This window comes from Cyprinus carpio, chromosome A12 (genome assembly GCF_018340385.1).
Source record: "Cyprinus carpio isolate SPL01 chromosome A12, ASM1834038v1, whole genome shotgun sequence".
Lineage (NCBI taxonomy): Eukaryota > Metazoa > Chordata > Actinopteri > Cypriniformes > Cyprinidae > Cyprinus > Cyprinus carpio.
This window is the reverse complement of record NC_056583.1, coordinates 2943261-2962451: the sequence shown is the minus strand read 5'-3', so window position 1 is coordinate 2962451 and position 19191 is coordinate 2943261. Positions and strand designations below refer to the sequence as shown.

The following is a 19191-nucleotide window of genomic DNA, read 5'->3' as shown; positions in this document are numbered from 1 at the left end:
GTATATATGTAAATATAAAAATATTAAAACTTATGACATTAACTGTATATAATATTAGTTATATATATGTATATACTGTGTTTATGTGTGTGTGTGTGTGTGTATATATATATATATATATATATATATATCCTATTATTTTATTTTTTAATATTTTTAAAATAATATTAATTATACATTGACTTCAGCATGTATGTATATCACATTGTACAGAATGCACAATATTCACAATCTCTATCATATACACATAATACACAGTCAGTGTATTAAATGCTTTACAATATGCAGGAATACATTTTATATTTATACTTGTAGTTGACAATTTACAATACATTTAATGCATGAAATGTGTACATGTTATATTTATAATATAATTTATAATATCAAATATACACAATAGTGGAAATATTGGAAATAAAATAACTTTATAATACAGAAAATTAAATATATTTCACATTATAAATTGTTACGAAAATAATAAATGCATAAATATAGAAAAATATCATTTATAACAATTAATATATAATCATATTAATATTATAATATAATTTATAATATTAAATATACATAATAGTGGAAATATTAAAAATAAAATAACTTTACAGAAAATTAAATATATTTCATATTAGAAATTGTTACGAAAATAATAAATGCATAAATATAGAAAAATATAATTTAGAACAATTAATATATAATCATATTAATATTATAATATTAAATATACATAATATTGGAAATATTAAAAATAAAATAACTTTACAGAAAATTAAATATATTTCATATTATAAATTGTTACGAAAATAATAAATGCATAAATATAGAAAAATATCATTTATAACAATTAATATATAATCATATTAATATTATATAATAAACATTTAATGTACTAAAATTTATTATATATACTCATTCAAACATTATGTTTTTAATTTTAATTTAATTAAAAATAATACTTTTAAATGAATGAAATCCTGATTTAAGGATGAAATTCTGACAGTCATTTGTTGCACTGCAGCGCCACCTACAGTCCACAAACTACCTCATCTACTAATATACTGTAAGCGGCTATTACTGTAAATGTTTCCTAAAACATCTTACACTCAAAAAACCTTCATCCTCGCTCCAGAAAATATTAATAATAAAGCTTATTGTCTTTAATATCTGTGTTTACTTACAGAAATCAATCAGCAAAACAGCCCACATGAGTGTCTTTACATCTAAAACCATCTTTAAAACATATGAAATACACAAAAACACGTCATTAGAAGCCTGTGGTAGATTATTGAATGAAATATTGACCATAACCTGAAATATTTAATCAGTAATCTGCTGTTCTGACATATAAACATTTCTGTTTCTTGTTCTCATATTCTGAACACCAAACATGCCCTCTATAACCTCCTCGAGTGATGGAAACGATGCCGTTATACTCTTACAGTATTGTTACTCTGTATACTCTCATATATGGTTATTAATATTTGTGTTATTGACAGAAACCGCAGATCTCAGAATAACGCACCTGTTTCTCTGAAGCGCTCGACTGGATCCCCAATAAAGCGTAAAGATCCATCTCTAAAATCTCTTTTGTTGACGCCATGATTTAATTTCACTTAATAAAACAATAAACGCGTGAAAATAATATTCGTGGGTTCCTCAGAAGCAGTTTAAAGACTTCTTCTATGCGATTTGGAGTCTGGTGACGTGTGACTGCGGGGGAGCGCAGCGCCTCTTCAGGCCTGGAGGAGCGAGTGCGCCTTCATTATGAATAAATCAAATCAAGTGTTTTTTTTGTAGGCATATCATAATCATTTAAATCAGTTTCTGTTTTGGTTTCAATTCATATTTTACTTTTTTAAATCAGTTTCTGTTTTGGTTTCAATTCATATTTTACTTTTTTAATTTTATTTTTATTTTTAGCTATTTTTCCACATTAAGTTAACCTAAATTAAAATGAGAAATTTATTTTTTTTATATTTTAATTTATTTTATTTCAGTTAATGTTTATTTTATTTCAAGTAACACGTTTTTTGTATGATTTTACATGTACACTAGCAGTAAAAAGTTTTTTAACTGTTAGATTTAAATATTAAGAATACTCTTCTGTTCACCAAGCCTGCATATAGTTTGATCCAAAATTCAGCAATAACAGCAGTAATATTGTGAAATATTTTTACTTTATTATATTGATATATTTCTGTGATGTGCAGCTGTATTTTCTGCATCATTACTTCAGTCTTCAGTGTCACATGATCTTCAGAAATCATTCTAAAATGCTGATTTGCTGCTTGAGAAACATTTCTAATTATTATCAATGTTGAAAACAATATTATTTTGTGGAAACTGTGATACATTTTATTTTTTAGGATTCACAAATGAATAAAAATTTCAAAAGTACAGTGTTTATTTGAAATAGAAATCTTTTCTCACATTATAAAATAATTTTTTGTCACTTTCGATCAATTTAAAGCATCCTTGATTAATTCAAATATTAATTTAATTTTAAAAATATCTTATGTATATATATAGTGCATTATTTTAGTATCTTTCTCGAGAACAGTTATATCATTCTGACGTAGTTTTTTGAATGAGTATTTTTTGTAGAAGGGGAACGGATATAATGTACACGGACAATACAAAACACGTAAAAAAAATATAAAATATACAGAATACATAGAATATTTCATATACATATAAAAGAGAAAGAAATACAAAAAGAGAACCCATAAGCTCATTAGAAAAACTGTCAATAAAAAAATATTCACACTATAAATGTGCAGTGCAAGTAGCAAAGTAGAAAGATCCAAAGATCAGCATTTATCTGAAATAATAACCTTTTGTAACATTACACACTCTACCATTCAAAAGCTGTTTAGCAAGGATGCTTTAAACTGATCAAAAGTTATTATAAAGACATTTATAATGTTACAAAACATTTATATTTCAGATAAATGCTGTTCTTTTGAACTTTCTATATATCAAAGAAATCTGAAAAAATCCTACTCAGCTGTTTTCAATAAGAATAAGAATAAGAATAAGAATAAGAATAAGAATAAGAATAAGAATAAGAATAATGGTAAATGTTTTTTGAGCAGCAAATCAGAATATTAGAATAATTCTTTTTTTTGAGTAGTGTTGCTGGATTGATTATTGTTTATTAATAATCTTTTTTGATATTGTGGGTATATTTTACATTTTAAAATATATTTAAATAGGAAACAGTTATTTTAAAAAAGTTAAGTTTTACTCTTTTTGCTGTACTTTGGATCAAATAAATGCAGGCTTGGTGAGGAGAAGATACTTTTTAAAAAACATTAAAAACCTTACTGTTCAAAGGTTAGTGTATTAATAAAGCATGTTTAAATCTCCCAGTGCTCTATAACACACTGTTGCTGCCTGTTGCATCGAGGGATGAACACTTTTTATGACAGAATTAAAGGGATGCTCCACCCCAAAATTATAATTTTGTCATTAATCACTTACCCCCATGTCGTTCCAAACCCGTAAGAGCTCCATTCGTCTTCGGAACACAATTTAAGATTTTGGATGAAAACCGTGAGGCTTGTGACTGTCCCATAGACTGACAAATAAATAACAGTGTCAAGGTCCAGGAAAGTATGAAAGCATGGGTCAGAATACTCCATCTGCCATCAGACATGCAATCTGAGTTATATAAAGCGATTAGAATACTTTCTGTAGCGAAGAAAACAATGACTTTATTCAATAATTCCTTTGTCAGCAGTCTCCTCTGTGTCTCTCCTTATCACTGTATGCTCTGTATTCTCTTCTGTGTCATCCACGCCACAAGGATGCACTGTTTTCTTTCAAATCAAAGCTAAATACATGTAGAAACAGCGCACCTTGTAAGTAAGTCATTATTTTTGTTTTCTTTGCTTACAAAAAGTGTTCCCATCGCTTCATATAACCCAGATTGCACGTCTGATGGCAGATGGAGTAATTCTGACCACGCTTTCATATCTTTCCTGGACCTTGAACACTGTTATTTATTTGGCAGTCTATGGGACAGTCACAGGCCTCCCGGTTTTCATCCAAAAATATCTTAATTGTGTTCCGAAGATGAAACGAAGCGAAGACGAATGAAGTTTTACGGGTTTGGAATGACATGGGGGTAAGTGATTAATGACAAAATTATCATTTTGGGGTGAAGTATCCCTTTAACTAATCTAAACTGCTAAAACATGCCAATATGATCTTGCATTTATGCGTTTATGCATATAAAACAAAACTTGATTTTTGTATATTCCTTAAAATCATTTCCTTCTCTTTTTCTATCATGGGTCAGCTGTGACTGTGAGTGACACTACTTCAGTTTATCCTCACACCGGACTGAATCTCTCAAACATGCATGACCTGCAGAATCTCATTTATCAACATGCTGGTGGGTTTTGTAAAAAAATATCTTATCATCTGATAACACTTGATTCAATCAAACAAAACACTGCACAAGATCACTGCTGATCTGTCGTGGGGATTTAGAATACAGTCGTGTAGGTTTAAATAAGATTTCAATTATTTTGGTGCACCAAAAAAATATAATTAAATCTGGAGGAAAATCTGTTTCATTCCTAATTATCTTTTTGGTAGCATGAGTTGCGTTTGCTCAGGTGTGTCTCTCCATTTGACACATTTAAAGTACATTTAGGGATACGTACATTTCCAACATGCCAAGTGCACAATGCAAACTAAAGGAATAGTTCACACAAAAATGAACAATTGCTGAATATGTGTTCACCCTCGGGCTATTCGAGATCAGGATGAGTTTGTTTCTTCATCAGATTTGGAGAAATGTAGCATTGCATCAGTGTCTCAGCAATGGATGCTCTGCAGTGAATGGGTGCCGTCAGAATGAGAGTCCAAACAGCTGATAAAAACATCACAATAATCCACAAGTAATCCACATTTAATCCACAGCTGATGTTTTTATCAGCTGTTTGGACTCTCATTCTGACGGCACCCATTCACTGCAGAGCTCGCATTGATTGTTGAATGATTGATTGATTGATTTATTTATATATGTCTGATGAAGAAACAAACTCATCCTAATCTTGGAAGGCCTGAGGGTGAACACATTTTTAGCACTTTTTAATTTTTGGGTGAACTGTTGCTTTAAAAAAGCTAGTGTTGCATACTCCTGCACATTCGCAGTATGCAGTACTCGAGTTCCAGGGAATGTTTGGATTGGCTGAGTAGCGCGTTAAGCCACGCCCCGTCGCGCTCCGAGGGCGTGGTCAGCACATGTGTCAGCCCAGCAAGAGTCAATCCCACAATCTCACCCTCATCCGCCCGGAATACTTCAAAAGCTTTCAAGAGAGACGCCTGGAAAGTGTCTCCTCGCGTCAGTCCTCCTCTTCATCACATTATAAAGGACACTCTCCGAATCACAGGTAGGAGAAATTAATATTTAATGTCTTAAACACTCCGCTTGAGTTCAAGTAAAAGCTAGTTTAAGACAAACATCTGAAGTAGTGTCCTAAATCGGGGGTTTTATATTATGAATATGCCACTGAGGAGGAAAAATCGCCATGTTTTGGAGAAGAAGCTTTTTTGTTATTTATTGTTTGTTGATCTGAATAAGGAAACAATGTTGCGTTTGTTTGTTTGTTTGTTTGTGTCATTGCATGAGCACATGTTCTGTAAACAGGTCAAAGTTACTGTGTGTAAAGATGATGTAATGATGCTGTCTGGTCATTTTAAGACATGCTGTCCTCTTCAGTCTTGAGCTGTTGGGCACAGACTGTGTGTGATATATTCAGGAGATCAGATGTAGAAGCTCTCTGAAGTCTCAGGGCTTTCACTGCTTCATGTTAGAGTTGAAAAGTCTTGATATGAAGCAGATGTTGTGCTGAAAAGCAGTCTGGAAAACACTGTAGCAGATGGATTTGCTCTGTATAACAACCCTGTTTCATCATGGATGCACTAATGAGACGAAGTCAGGTGTTTTCCTTTGTTTTCACACATTCTTGAACAATATACCAGACAAAATGCTGTAGGACTGACTTTGAAACTATTTGAAATTGCTAGTAAATTCACAATAAATTACAAAGAAAAGACAAGTATTGACACATTGAATTCAACATGACATTTTCAAGTAAAAAAAAAAATGAAATTGTATTTTCTTATACACATAATCTTTGTTTTATTGTATTTCAACTTCGGAAATCATTTTTAGTTTTTCGGTATTTGTTATGAATATTTTTACAACGGTAAATAGTGTAAAAACTGTCACAATCTGTAAATGTTTTTTTTTTTTTTTTTTTTTTTTGCTGATAAATGACACCACATTATTACAGCTTTACTTTAGTAATGTCGACTTTTGTCATAATTACTACAATTCAATCCCCAAAAATAGCAATGCAAGAGGAATTTCAAGAAGTTATCATTTTAAAATGATTATTAAAGGAAAATATGCTTTTTTGTAACATTATTTTCATGACAATTCCACCCCCCCAAAAAAGGAATGCAATATGATTTTTAAAGTCAACATTTTAAAATTATTATTAAAGGAAAATATGTTTTTTTGTGACATTATTTTCTCAACAATTCCATTCCCAAAATAGTATTGCAATATGATTTTACAGTCAAAATTTGTGCATTATTATTAAAGGAAAATAGCATATTGTAAAAATTGATGAATTTTTTTTAGACACTGGTGAATAACACCACATTATTGCAGTTTTACTGTAGTAAATTTGTTAGGAGCAGGTCATTTATTGTAATCCTTGTAAAAATCTGGTGTGTCTGCTTACTCAGTAAAAGGCAAGTATGGGCTCATGGCTATAATAATGATATTTATGAGCAAGAGGCGTGTGAAGTTGCATCTCATGCGATGCATTGTGGGGTTTTTGTTTTTACTATTAAACTGGTTTTATTGTTCTGAATAAAGTCTAATTCTCTAGATTCCCTGTTGATGATGATAATAAAGTGAGAGGTTGGCTAGACTGAACAATGCATCCAGTCATCAGAGACAAAACTGCATTGCTCTCTCATGCTGTTATCGTTCTGGCACGATCCATGTCATTTTATGTAAGTGGGTTATCTAACCCTAACCCTGTCATGTAAGCGTGACAGTCAGGAGGAAATGTGATGAATTCACACTTAATTCTAGTATATGGTCTATTCCTCTGAGCTGCTTTCAGCCAAAGTGAGAGTGACTTTCATGTTTGCAGGTTTGTGACAGACACACGTGACCGTATTGTTCATATGTAGGTTATCATCACCCGTGAGACACTTCTTCAGGGTCAACAAAGAGAAGATGCTTTACTATTATCTGTGCTTCTGTTCGAAGCCGTTAGTCAAATCACCTTTCGACTTTCTTGCTGCTTTAAAAAAAAATAAAAAATAGCAATGCAAAGGGATTTTTAAAGTAAAAATTATTATTACAGGAATTTTTTTTTTGTTAAAAGTGTATAATAATAAATAAATAAATAAAATGTGTTTTATTGTTTTCCTGACAATTCCACTCCAAAAATGCAATGCAATATGAATTTTAAAGTTAAAATTCTAAAATTATTATTAAAATAAAACACTTTTTTTTTTGTGACATTATTTTCATGATTCTTGATAATTCCAAAAAAACAAAACAAAAAAAACACACAAATTGGATTTTAATTTTCTTAAGTGTTCTTTTGTGGCACTATTTCTTGACAGTGTCATCCAAAAATAAATAAATAAATCATAATAATAAAAGAGCAACGCAGTGAGATTTTTAAAGTTAAAATGTTAATATGATTATTAAAGGAAAATGTGTGTTTGTGACATTATTAAAGAAAGAAATGGAACACAATGAAATTTTATTGAAGTTAATATATTAATAGATTTTTTTTATACAGGAAAATGGGAATTTGTGTAATTTTTTTTCTTAACCTTTCCTTCACGAAAAATAAGTGCAATGGGATTTTAAAGGTAAAATGTTAAAATGTGTATTAAAGGAAAAGTTTTTTTTTTTTTTTTTTTTTTTTTTAATGTTCCGCTCTAAAAGTGGGATGCAATATGATTTAAAAATTAAAAATTTAAAATGGTTAAAAGGAAAATGTGCTTTTGTCACATTATTTTCTTGACAATTCCATCCCAAATAAATAGCGATATAATGTGATTTTAAAGTCAAAATGTGTCACAATTCCATTCCCAAAAAACAGCATTGCAGTGGGATTTTTAAAAATGTGCAAAATAGAAATAAAAACCATGAAGTTGACACAACAATAATAAACCTAAAAATATGCTTCAACATGATGAAGTTCCCTATTTGTATCTGCTTGATTTTGGGTCCAAATATGACCTGAAACATGACCACAGTAAACATTAGTGAGAAAAGCAGAAGCATCGAATCATATTGTTCTGTGAGTTTCGTTTCCCTTCACGTGAAAGTCTTTCCTTCCTGACCGCAGCATGCTGAAGCGTGCTGAAGACATTGAGGGTCTGTGAAGGACATTCCTGGCATTCACGATGAGATTCCTTCTTGCATGAACCCTTGCGCAATTTGTTCTCTAAACTGCAGAAAGGAGTGTTTTAGTCTTATCTGAGCGGCAGTGTGTGACCCAACATGACAGCATGAGCGATATTTCACCAGATTGTCTGTTTCTGTAGATGTGCATCAGCTTCAGGTGCTTCAGTGTGACGTAAATTAACTTTTCTGTATCTGAGAGGATGGCATATAGAGACGAAACAAGCCCAAATATGCCCGGTTTTCCCCCAAGCCAAACAGCTAAAATAACTTTTTCTGTCAAGTTAAATAAAGTATCTCTCTGACTTTCGACACGATTTATAAAAAAGATGTCTCTTCTGCTCCCCAGAGCTTCATTTATTGATCAAAATACAGTAAAAATTGTGAGATATTATTGCAATTCCAAACAAGCTGTATTTTCAGCATCATTACTCCAGTCTTCAGTGTCACATGATCTTCAGAAATCACTCTAATATGATGATTTGCTGCTCAAGAAACATTTCTGATTATTATCAATGTTGGAAACAGTTGTGCTGCACAATATTTTTGTGGAAACCGTCATACATTTTATTTCACAGATGAACGAACAGCATTCATTTGAAATAGAAATATTTTGTATTGTAACATTATAAATGTCTTTACTGTCACTTTTGATCAATTTAATGTGTCCTTGATTAATAAAAGTATTAATTTTTCAAAAAAATAAAATGAAGTCTTACTTTCCAAGGGTATTGCACAAAGTGCATAAATCAGATGCCTTTTATTTGGAAAATATTAATGCAAATTGAACTTTAATTTACATGTAATTTAAGTGATGCATTTTTTTTTTTTTTTTGATACAATAAAACTGTTTATTGAATTTTCTTCTGGGAATAGTAATATAAAACAAAAAAGCAACTGTGCAAATTCAGAACCCACCCCAATCCTGGTAAACTAAAAAATAATAATAATTAATAATTTAAAATTAAATTAAAAAACACACACATATATATATATATATATATATATATATATATATATATATATATATATATATATTATATATATCATATATATATATAATATATATATAAGAAAATAAATAAATAAATAAATAAATAGTAATAATAAAAATAAATAAATTAATAATAATAGATAAATAAATAGCAATAAAATAATTTTTTACAAAGATTTTAGAAATGCTGACACAATGCAAGGCTGCATTATTTTCAAGGCTGCTAGCAGGTCACAGTTTATCCAGAAGCTTATACTAACTGAAGTTTGGTCTAATATGTTTTCTGTATGAATATATTGTGACATGTAATACATTTCTGTGTATTTTCAGCATCATTACTCCAGTCTTCAGTGTCACATGATCTTCCGAAATCATTGTAATACAGCAACTTTAATTTAAGTGATGCAGATTTTAGTTTTTTATCCAAAAGGTTTAGTTCAGTATATTTAGGTCTGTAGCCTACATTAACCTCGTGTGACTTTCTGACCTTCTGCACTGGTGTTTGTGAGTGAGATCAATGAAATATCTGGTCTCTGTCTGTATGGTTTCTGTGTTTGTTGAGTTTAAGGGTGTGTTCAGTCAAAGCTTTCAGCTCATTTATTTTAACTTACATTGATGTGGTGTTGGATATATATGTTGTTTTTTTATAAGTAATCGTTTTGATTTTTAATTGAAAGTTTATTCTTAATTGTTAGTTATATATAATAAAATGAAATAATAGCATGAGAGTTTAAAGAATTGTTCCTCAAATCATGTGTCTTTATGCTTGCTAGATGTTTCTTTATGTTTCACCAGCACCAAATGTGTGCTAATGATTTAGAATATATTTATTTATTTCCATATTATTCATAATCTATTTAATACAATATTCATTTAATTCCATTAATATGCAAAAATTAATTCTACATGTTTGTTAGACATTGAAAATGAATGTAAACTTCACGGAGTCAGATAACTTTTAATTAGAAATTAGTTTTATTAATTATTTATTTACTTTTTTTATTTTTATTTTTAAATTCTGTTTTACGTTTTATTTATCCTGGATTCTGTGTTTTATGTTTTAACATGAATTTTTCATCTAAAATGGTGTCTAAAGAAATTAGTTCTTTACTTCAGCAATTTAATGAAGCTTTTAAAATGCAATCACATTAAATAAAATATAACAATTTACAATAAATAAAATACTATTATTGAATTTTTATATCTTTTTTTGTCAAAAAAGATTCTGCACAACAAATCTGTAAAACAGATAAAATATATTGGTTTTATGATACTTTGTATAATATTAATTAATTAATATTGTATAATATTAATATTAATATATTATTAATTAATATAACATTTAATTTCATTATTGTTATTATTATTATTATGAATATCATAAGAGATTTTTCATCCGTTTAAATTTATATGTATATAAGTTCTGTTGCACAGCACTTAGGCTTTATTATTATTATTATTATTATTATTATTATTATTATTATTATTATAGCAAAGTATTTTTTACAGTATTTATACAGAATAAGTTCTGTTCCGCAGCACCTCATTTTATGATAATAATATTAAAAATAATTGTTTTTATTGTAAATTGTTTAATTGTATTATTATTATTGCTTTGAGAAGTACTTTTTGCTGTACAGTAGTTATATAATTCTGTCACAATTTCTTCAAGTTAAACCCAACTTATATTTGGCAGGTTGTAGAGAAGAGATTTGAGTTTTTGTGTGAATCTAAATAAAAATATTAGAATTGTGTGTTTAGTTAAATTCTCTGCTTTTTACCTTCGCAGCACCTCCTTCGAATCTTCATCATCTTCATCATCATGTCTGGGAAGCCAGACGGCGCGCAGAAGAAGTGGGCGGCTGTGCAGGGTCGCCTTGGTTCGTCTCAGGACTCGGACAGCTCTCAGGAGGCCAACCTGGAGAACGCAGACGCCGAGCTGTGCATCCGTCTGCTGCAGGTGCCCACCGTGGTCAACTACTCAGGCCTGAAGAAGCGTCTGGAGAAGAGTGACCACGCCTGGATGGGGCAGTTCCTGGAGCTCTCGGGCCTCGACCTGCTGCTGGAGGCCCTGGACCGTCTGTCGGGACGCGGCTGCTCTCGAATCGCAGACGCTCTGCTGCAGCTGACGTGTGTGAGCTGTGTGAGAGCCGTGATGAACTCGTCCGCCGGGATTCACTTCATCATGGATAACGAGGGATATGTGCGCAAGCTGTCGAGGGGTAGAGATGCTCTTAATGTCTTATTTCAACTGTATCATATTTGATGTGCAAAAGCCTCTAGCAAAATATAACGAGGGATATGTGCGCAAGCTGTCGAGGGGTAGAGATGCTCTTAAATATTCTCACTATATCAGACTATTTGAGCCATAAAAGCATGATGCATCAAATATAATATATATCAGACTATTTGAGCCATAAAAGCATGATGCATCAAATATAATACAAAACAAAAACACTTTTTATATTTTATCTAAAATTCAAAGGATTGTTATATAGTCAGAATTAATGACTTTTAATCTCATAATTGACTAATGTCTTAATTTGACTTTCTATCATAATTATGCGCTTTTATCTCATAATTGACTAATGTCTTAATTGGACTTTCTATCATAATTATGACTTTTTATCTCATAATTGACTAATGTCTTAATTTGACTTTCTATTATAATTATGAGTTTTTTATCTCATAATTGACTAATGTCTTAATTGGACTTTCTATCATAATTGTGAGTTTTTATCTCATATTTGACTAATGTCTTAAGTTTGACTTTCTGTCATAATTATGAGTTTTATCTCATATTTGAGCTCTATGAGTCCAAATTTGACTTTCTATCATAATTATGAGTTTTTATCTCATATTTGACTAATGTCTTAAATTGGACTTTCTATCATAATTGTGAGTTTTTATCTCATAATTGACTAATGTCTTAATTTGACTTTCTATCATAATTCCTGTGAGTTTTTATCTCATATTGACTAATGTCTTAATTTGACTTTCTGTATAATTATGAGTTTTTTATCTCATACGCTCATGCTGCAGCTGACTAATGTGTGAAATTTGAGACTGTTTCTGATCATAATTATGAGTTTTTATTTCATAATTGACTAATGTCTTAATTTGACTTTCGATTATAAATTATGAGCTTTTTATCTCATATTTGACTAATGTCTAAATTTGACTTTCTATCATAATTATGAGTTTTTATTTCATAATTGACTAATGTCTTAATTTGACTTTCTATTATAATTATGAGTTTTTATCTCATATTTGACTAATGTCTAAATTTGACTTTCTATCATAATTATGAGTTTTTATCTCAAATAATTAACTAATTTCTTAATTTTGACTTTCTATCATAATTATGAGTTTTTATCTCATAATTGACTAATGTCTTAAATTTGACTTTCTCAGATAATTATGAGTTTTTTAATGACTTTTAATCTCATAATTGACTAATGTCTTAATTTGACTTTCTATCATAATTATGCGCTTTTATCTCATAATTGACTAATGTCTTAATTGGACTTTCTATCATAATTATGACTTTTTATCTCATAATTGACTTTTATCTTAATTGGTCTTTCTATCTCATAAGTGAATTATGAGATAGAAAGTCAAAATTATGATAAGTCATATTATGAGGAAAAAGTCATAATTATGAGATAGAAAGTTAAACTTACAAGAAGTGGATTATGTGATGATGTCATAATTATGTCGCAGTTTTCACTTAGTATCTCATAATTATATTTTATCTCATATTTATGACCTTTTATCTCATTCACTTATGTCATAATTTTGACTTTGTCTCATAATTATGACTTGTATCATAAAATTTTGACTTTGTCTCATAATTATGACTTTATCTCATAATTCATTTGTCATGATTTTGACTGTCTCATAGCTATGACTTTTTACCTCAAAATTGACAGTCTCATAAATAAGACTTTTTATGTCATAATTATGAGTTTTATATTACAATTATTGCTTGCTATGTAATAATTTCAACTTTTCATCTCATCTCAACATGATGACCCCTAAAAGCTAAATAAAGTATGATACTCAACAAAAAACTCATTCAATCTTTTTTTAAAGTTCACCATAGTTTAGTTTGTCAGGCTTTACAGGGATAACGGAACAGTTCAAATAAAAAAGTATTTTCTCACCCTCATGTTATTCCAAACACGCATGAATTTCTTTCACGTTTCTCTTTTGACGATGCACATGTTCACAATCCAAAAACAAGCCTGTAGATGTCATGCAATCGCTGTTTCTACATCCGAAAGAAGGTTTGGCCGAACTGCTCCTTTAAAACTGTGCACTGTCCATTAGCCAAGATAAATTCAGAAAACACGCATTCCTCCAAAGCATTGCTCACAGTATCTGCATTGCTCAATCTTCACACCTATCACATGCTTTGGCTGTTTTTTTTTTAACCATCAGAAGTACAAAGTTCACATTACGTCTCCCAAAAATTAGCTGCTAACACATCCCAAAATTGGAGAGGGACAAAACGATGGAGGAAGCTAAAAACACTGTCTTCCCTTTCCCTTTCCCTCCAGCTTTGGACACGTCCAACACCATGGTGAAGAAGCAGGTGTTTGAGCTGCTGGCGGCCCTCAGCATGTTCTCCTCTGAGGGTCACAGACTCGCTTTAGACGCTCTCGACCATTACAAGGCAAGTGTTCATATGATTTATATGATTACATGATTGGTGCTCCTCCATCTGGATGAGATAAGGGATTGATATCAGGTCAGAAAGCGAGTTTTAAGTGTCTTTTGCACCTGGTGATCTGAAGTGCTCCGCTGAGACAGATAACATGCGTCTCCTGTGAACGTTTGTGATGGATTTTGTCTCTTGATATATCAGTGTGTGACTGCACGTGGGGAAAAAACACAGACTTCTCACACTGTAGCTTCTAAATTGTCTGCTATTTCTGTACAAATATCTAAACATTCTTAAACCAAGATACATTTACTTTATTTTTTTTTTTTTTCTTGTTTTTATTTTTTTTTTTTTTTTTTTTTTTATTTATTTATATTTGTTTTGTTTTTATAAGAAAAAAAATCTTTGTTTTCATGAATATTTTCTTTCGTACCCATTTGTCAGATGTTATGTTTTTTTTTAATTTATCTACTTATATATTTGCTTATTTATGCACATATCTCTTTACGTATTTACTTGCCTATTTACATATTTTTTTGCATATCTACCTGCTTATTTATTTATTTATGTATCAGATTTCATTATATCTGTAATGTACTAATGAAATTTTAAGAAAAAAATCTTGTTAGTGTTGTTTTGCTGAATTTTTACTTTTTGGTGTATTTTTTTATTTTTTTATTTTTTTTTTTTTAATTTTTTTTTTTTTTTTTATTTTTTTGCTTAATATCTTGTCATTTACCTTCTCAAGTAAATGTGCCTTGATTTAAGAATGTTTAGGTACTTGTTATTGAAAAAAGACAAAAAAAAAACTAAGAAAATCAGTTGTGGTAGTTAAATTAACTTAAACCAGAGATATTCCGTGAAATCTTATGCATGCATATTTTATCAAATTTTCAATTGGACAATTATTTTCTTTTTTAAAGCACAGAGGTTGATTGACAGGGCATGCATGTTAAAATAAGCTCAATATAATGTCTGCATGACATTAGTGTTGATGCGAGTGTTGTGTTTGTCTAACAGACTGTGAAGACGCAGCAGTATCGATTCAGTGTGATTATGAATGAACTCCAATACACTGATAATGTGCCTTACATGGTGACCCTTCTGAGTGTCATAAACGCCCTGATCTTCAGCGCCGACAACCTGCGCCAGAGAGACAAGATGCGCAAGGAGTTCATTGGTACGTCAAACCTAGATACTGCGTACTGCAGTTGCCTGAAATATGCCTGTGAATAGTACATTAAACCTTTATTTACTGTATACTTCAGAAAAGTATGAGTAGCATGCAAGTATGCTGTTTTGAACAAAGCTTTTATTCCAATTACAGCTTTCATAGAATACTAGCATACTGCATACTGCACAGTGTACACTGAATGCTGCCTACTGGTTATTAAAAATAGCATGTGAAATAGCAGGCAATACGCAACCATTTCGAAATGAGTTAGCTTTTATTTTCATCGAATATAAAATACTGGCATACTACTTACTGCATACTGCACAGTGTACGCTTAATGCTGCCTGCTATTTATTAAAAATAGTATTTTAAACAGCATGCAATGTGCAACTTTTGAGACAGTAGTATGCTTTAATTGAGTGCTATTTCTGTAAATTGCAGTCTGATCACATAATGAGTAAAAAAACTGTTTTTAAAATGATGTGGCTTACTGTATTTTGCACATTTTGACTGATTTAGTAATTGCAAAAATAGTATGAGTAGTATGGAAGAATGTTATCTTAATCAAAACATGCCCTTAGCGTGCAATATAGAATACTTGCATACTACTTACTGCATACTGCACAGTGTACACTGAATGCTGCCTGCTGTTTATTAAAAAATAGCATGTGAAATCATGCAGTGTGCAACCATTCAGACAGTAGTATGCTATAATTTTGTGTTCATTTTGAGTTTTTTCCTGGAAAATATATATTTTTTTTTAATGTAAATTGCAATCTGATCACATAATGAGTAAAGAAAGTGTTAACTCTTGTTTCTTACTGTATAAAGCACATTTTGATCAATTTAGATGGTCATCTACGTGTGCAACCTATTGTGCATGATATTCATATTGCATACTGCAAAAATAGTATGAGTAGCATGCAAGTATGCTATTTCGAACACAGCCCTTATTAATAAAATCTAAAATAGTACCTCAATGATGCTAAAATAACACATCTGTATATTGCACATTTGGACCATAGCTCATCTGAACTGTGCACAATATGCATACTGCATACTGCAAAACTAGTATGTGTAGTGTGGTTAGTATGCAGTTGCTAACAGAAGTGATCAGGTCTTAATTGCATTCACCTGTTTGTCACTCAAGCACACGCCTCCTGTTTTGTGCTTTAACACAACTGAGCTTTCCAACAGAGCGCTAGATGTTTTTGAGCATTGTTTATGGTATATTCATGGACTTTGTGTTTATTTTCATCCACCAGGATTACAGCTGCTTCACCTGCTGCCGAAGTTAAGGTGAGTTCATGTTTAATTCGTTGAAATGTGTGACGGTGCATAGAAAAACAAAGTAGAAATGCACACTGAGCAATGCAGTAAAGCTCAAGTTGAAGTGTTCAGTTAGTGTGTGTGTGTGTGTGTGTGTGTGTGTTATAGAGAAGAAGATGATGAAGACTTGATCATCCAGTGTGAGGCGTTTGAAGAGGCCATGGCTGAGGATGAGGATGAGCTCCTGATGCTTTATGGAGGAATTGACATGAGCAACCATCAGGAAGTCTTCACATCTCTGTTTAACAAGGTGAGCAGCAACGGATCAGCCATAATGCCAAAAATATTATTATTACATTTTTTTTTTTTCCCCATTTCATACGATATCAATAGTCGTTTACCATTAATGGGGAAGGAAATGCTTTCCGCATGTTTTTCTGACCTGGAGAATAATTGTAAACATAACTTGTTTGTTAAATTTAGTGCAGCATGGAATGCATTTTATTTTCTCCCTAAATACTGTGTCTTATGATTTAATACAAATTTATCATCAAACGAAAAAATAACAATTAATTTACTACAAAACATTGCATTTTTATTTTTTTATTCATATAAGAACTGTATGAATTAAGACATTTATTAAAAAGACCTCCTTGTATGATATTCCTTAAAAAAAAAATACTGTTTCTTTAAGAAGTGGATCAGACAAGACATCCCGTTTAATTAAATTTACAAAAGTTATTTTATATACGTCAGAGAGTATAATAAACGCAAATAGTGTTTACTTTATTTTATTTCCACAAAAGTTATTTGAAACATTATTTTTAAATTGTAATTTTGTATAGTCATTATGTTTATGTTATATTTGTGTAAATGTTTATTATGATATTTATTTTTTACTGTACTTATTAAAATATATAAAAGAATACGTGATCATACTGCATTTTATTAGATTTTAAATAAAGAAAGGCATTGTTCGGATAGTGGAAAAGACTTTTAATGTAATTTAATGTAATTAAGTGTCTGACAAGATATTGTTTTGGTATATAAACTGTTACACTGAATTACATCGTAGCTGTTTTCTTCTGTAAATCATGGTAAAAATGTATGGAAGTCATTATTTTTTTTGTTTTTTAAGATATAATTTAATTGTTACAATTAATAGCAAAATGAATGTTTGGAAATGTAGAAGATAGAAATAACTGACATTGAAAATTTAATTTTTTTATTTGTATTAGTTGGAAATTGATTATTTGGTTGTATATTTTAGTGATCATTGCTCTGCGCTGATCTCTGTGTGTTCTTCGTCTCGTCTCGTGTGGTGTGTCTGCAGGTGAGCAGCTTCCCGTCGTCTCTGCAGCTGTTGTCCGTCTTGCAGGCGCTGCTGCTGCTGGGTCCCGAGCGAGCGGATATCTGGCAGGCGCTGGAGGCACTCGCTAACCGAGCCGTACTGATCGCTCAGAGCTGTGAGTTTCTCTGCACTCCACTCGGTTTCTCACAGAATGGGTTCTGATCGAAACACTGGTCTCTTTATTATTAGTGCTCTACTGTGGAGATCACAACAATCTTACAGTACGTTATTCTCACATGTAGAAAAGTTGTGGCTGGCTGTCAAAATCAATACAGATCCTTTTTTTTTAAACTAAGGGGCATGTTGAATAGTTGTGGATGTTTGTTTATTTATTTTTTGGTTATTTTTTTTTTGTGTAATTACTGTGACATACAGCAATCATTCAATATTATGGTATTTATTTATTTACTTGTACTTATTTTATTTATTTACTTGTACTTATTTACTTGCTTTGTTTACTTATTTATTTTATTTTTTTACTTGCTTTTAAATATATTATTACTATTATTACTTACTAATACATAATATTATTATCACTTATGCACTTTGCATCACTTTCTTGCTTATTTACTTGTGTATATATAATATATATTGATATATTTATATATATATATATATTATATATATATGTGTGTGTGTGTGTGTGTATGTGAGTATATATATATCACTCATGCATCACTTTGCATCACTTTCTTGCTTATTTAATCTCTTGTTTAAATTTTTTTCATATATATTAACTGAATGTACTTATGCTTTCTTATTTACATATTTAAATTTAATTGCTTATTTAATTTTAGTCTTTTTTTTTTTTTATTTTATTTTTGTTTTTTATTTTTTATTTTTTATTTTTATTGCTTATTTTATTTATTTGATCATTTACTTGTTGTCTTTTATATTTGCTTGCTTATTTACATATATCGATTATTTACTTAAGTTATATATTATATTTACCAACGTATTAACTTCAGTTATGTACTTATTTACTTGCTTATTTATTTTTTAAATGTATTGATTATTTACTTAAGTTATATATTATATTTACCAACGTATTAAGGTCTTACACTTATTTACTTGCTTACTTCATATTTGCTTATTTATTTTTTTTTTTTTTATTTAATTTTTTTTTTGTATATTTGTTTTTTTATTTTCGTTTTTTCTTAATTGTTTTTTTTTTTTTTTAATTTTTTTTTTTTTTTTTATTTTCTTTTTTTTATATTTATTAATTTATTTTATTTTATTTCCATATAAATGTTTTTTTATAAACAAATAAATGTACAAG

The 19191-nt window shown here is 30.2% G+C and overlaps 2 protein-coding genes across 3 annotated transcripts in view; one reads left to right on the top strand and one right to left on the bottom strand.

Annotated features, from left to right (window-relative positions):
- dnajc17 (DnaJ (Hsp40) homolog, subfamily C, member 17) overlaps positions 1 to 1718 on the bottom strand; it is a 54578-nt gene extending 52860 nt beyond the window's left edge. The window contains exon 1 of one of the 2 annotated variants that reach the window (XM_042767148.1): positions 1520 to 1718. In XM_042767148.1, the coding sequence (XP_042623082.1) occupies positions 1520 to 1597 (78 nt within the window). In that variant the 5' untranslated portion in view covers positions 1598 to 1718. The remainder of the gene's footprint in view (positions 1 to 1519) is intronic. The other variant, XM_042767147.1, reaches the window with a different exon arrangement.
- A 3518-nt stretch (positions 1719 to 5236) lies between these two features.
- Positions 5237 to 16595, top strand: inf2 (inverted formin 2). Its single transcript, XM_042767146.1, has 5 exons — positions 5237 to 5402; positions 11242 to 11674; positions 14015 to 14130; positions 15139 to 15298; positions 16558 to 16595. Exons 2-5 carry the CDS (start codon positions 11275 to 11277, stop codon positions 16593 to 16595), a joined length of 714 nt encoding a protein of 237 aa, XP_042623080.1. The 5' UTR covers positions 5237 to 5402; positions 11242 to 11274.
- Positions 16596 to 19191: the final 2596 nt, after the last annotated feature.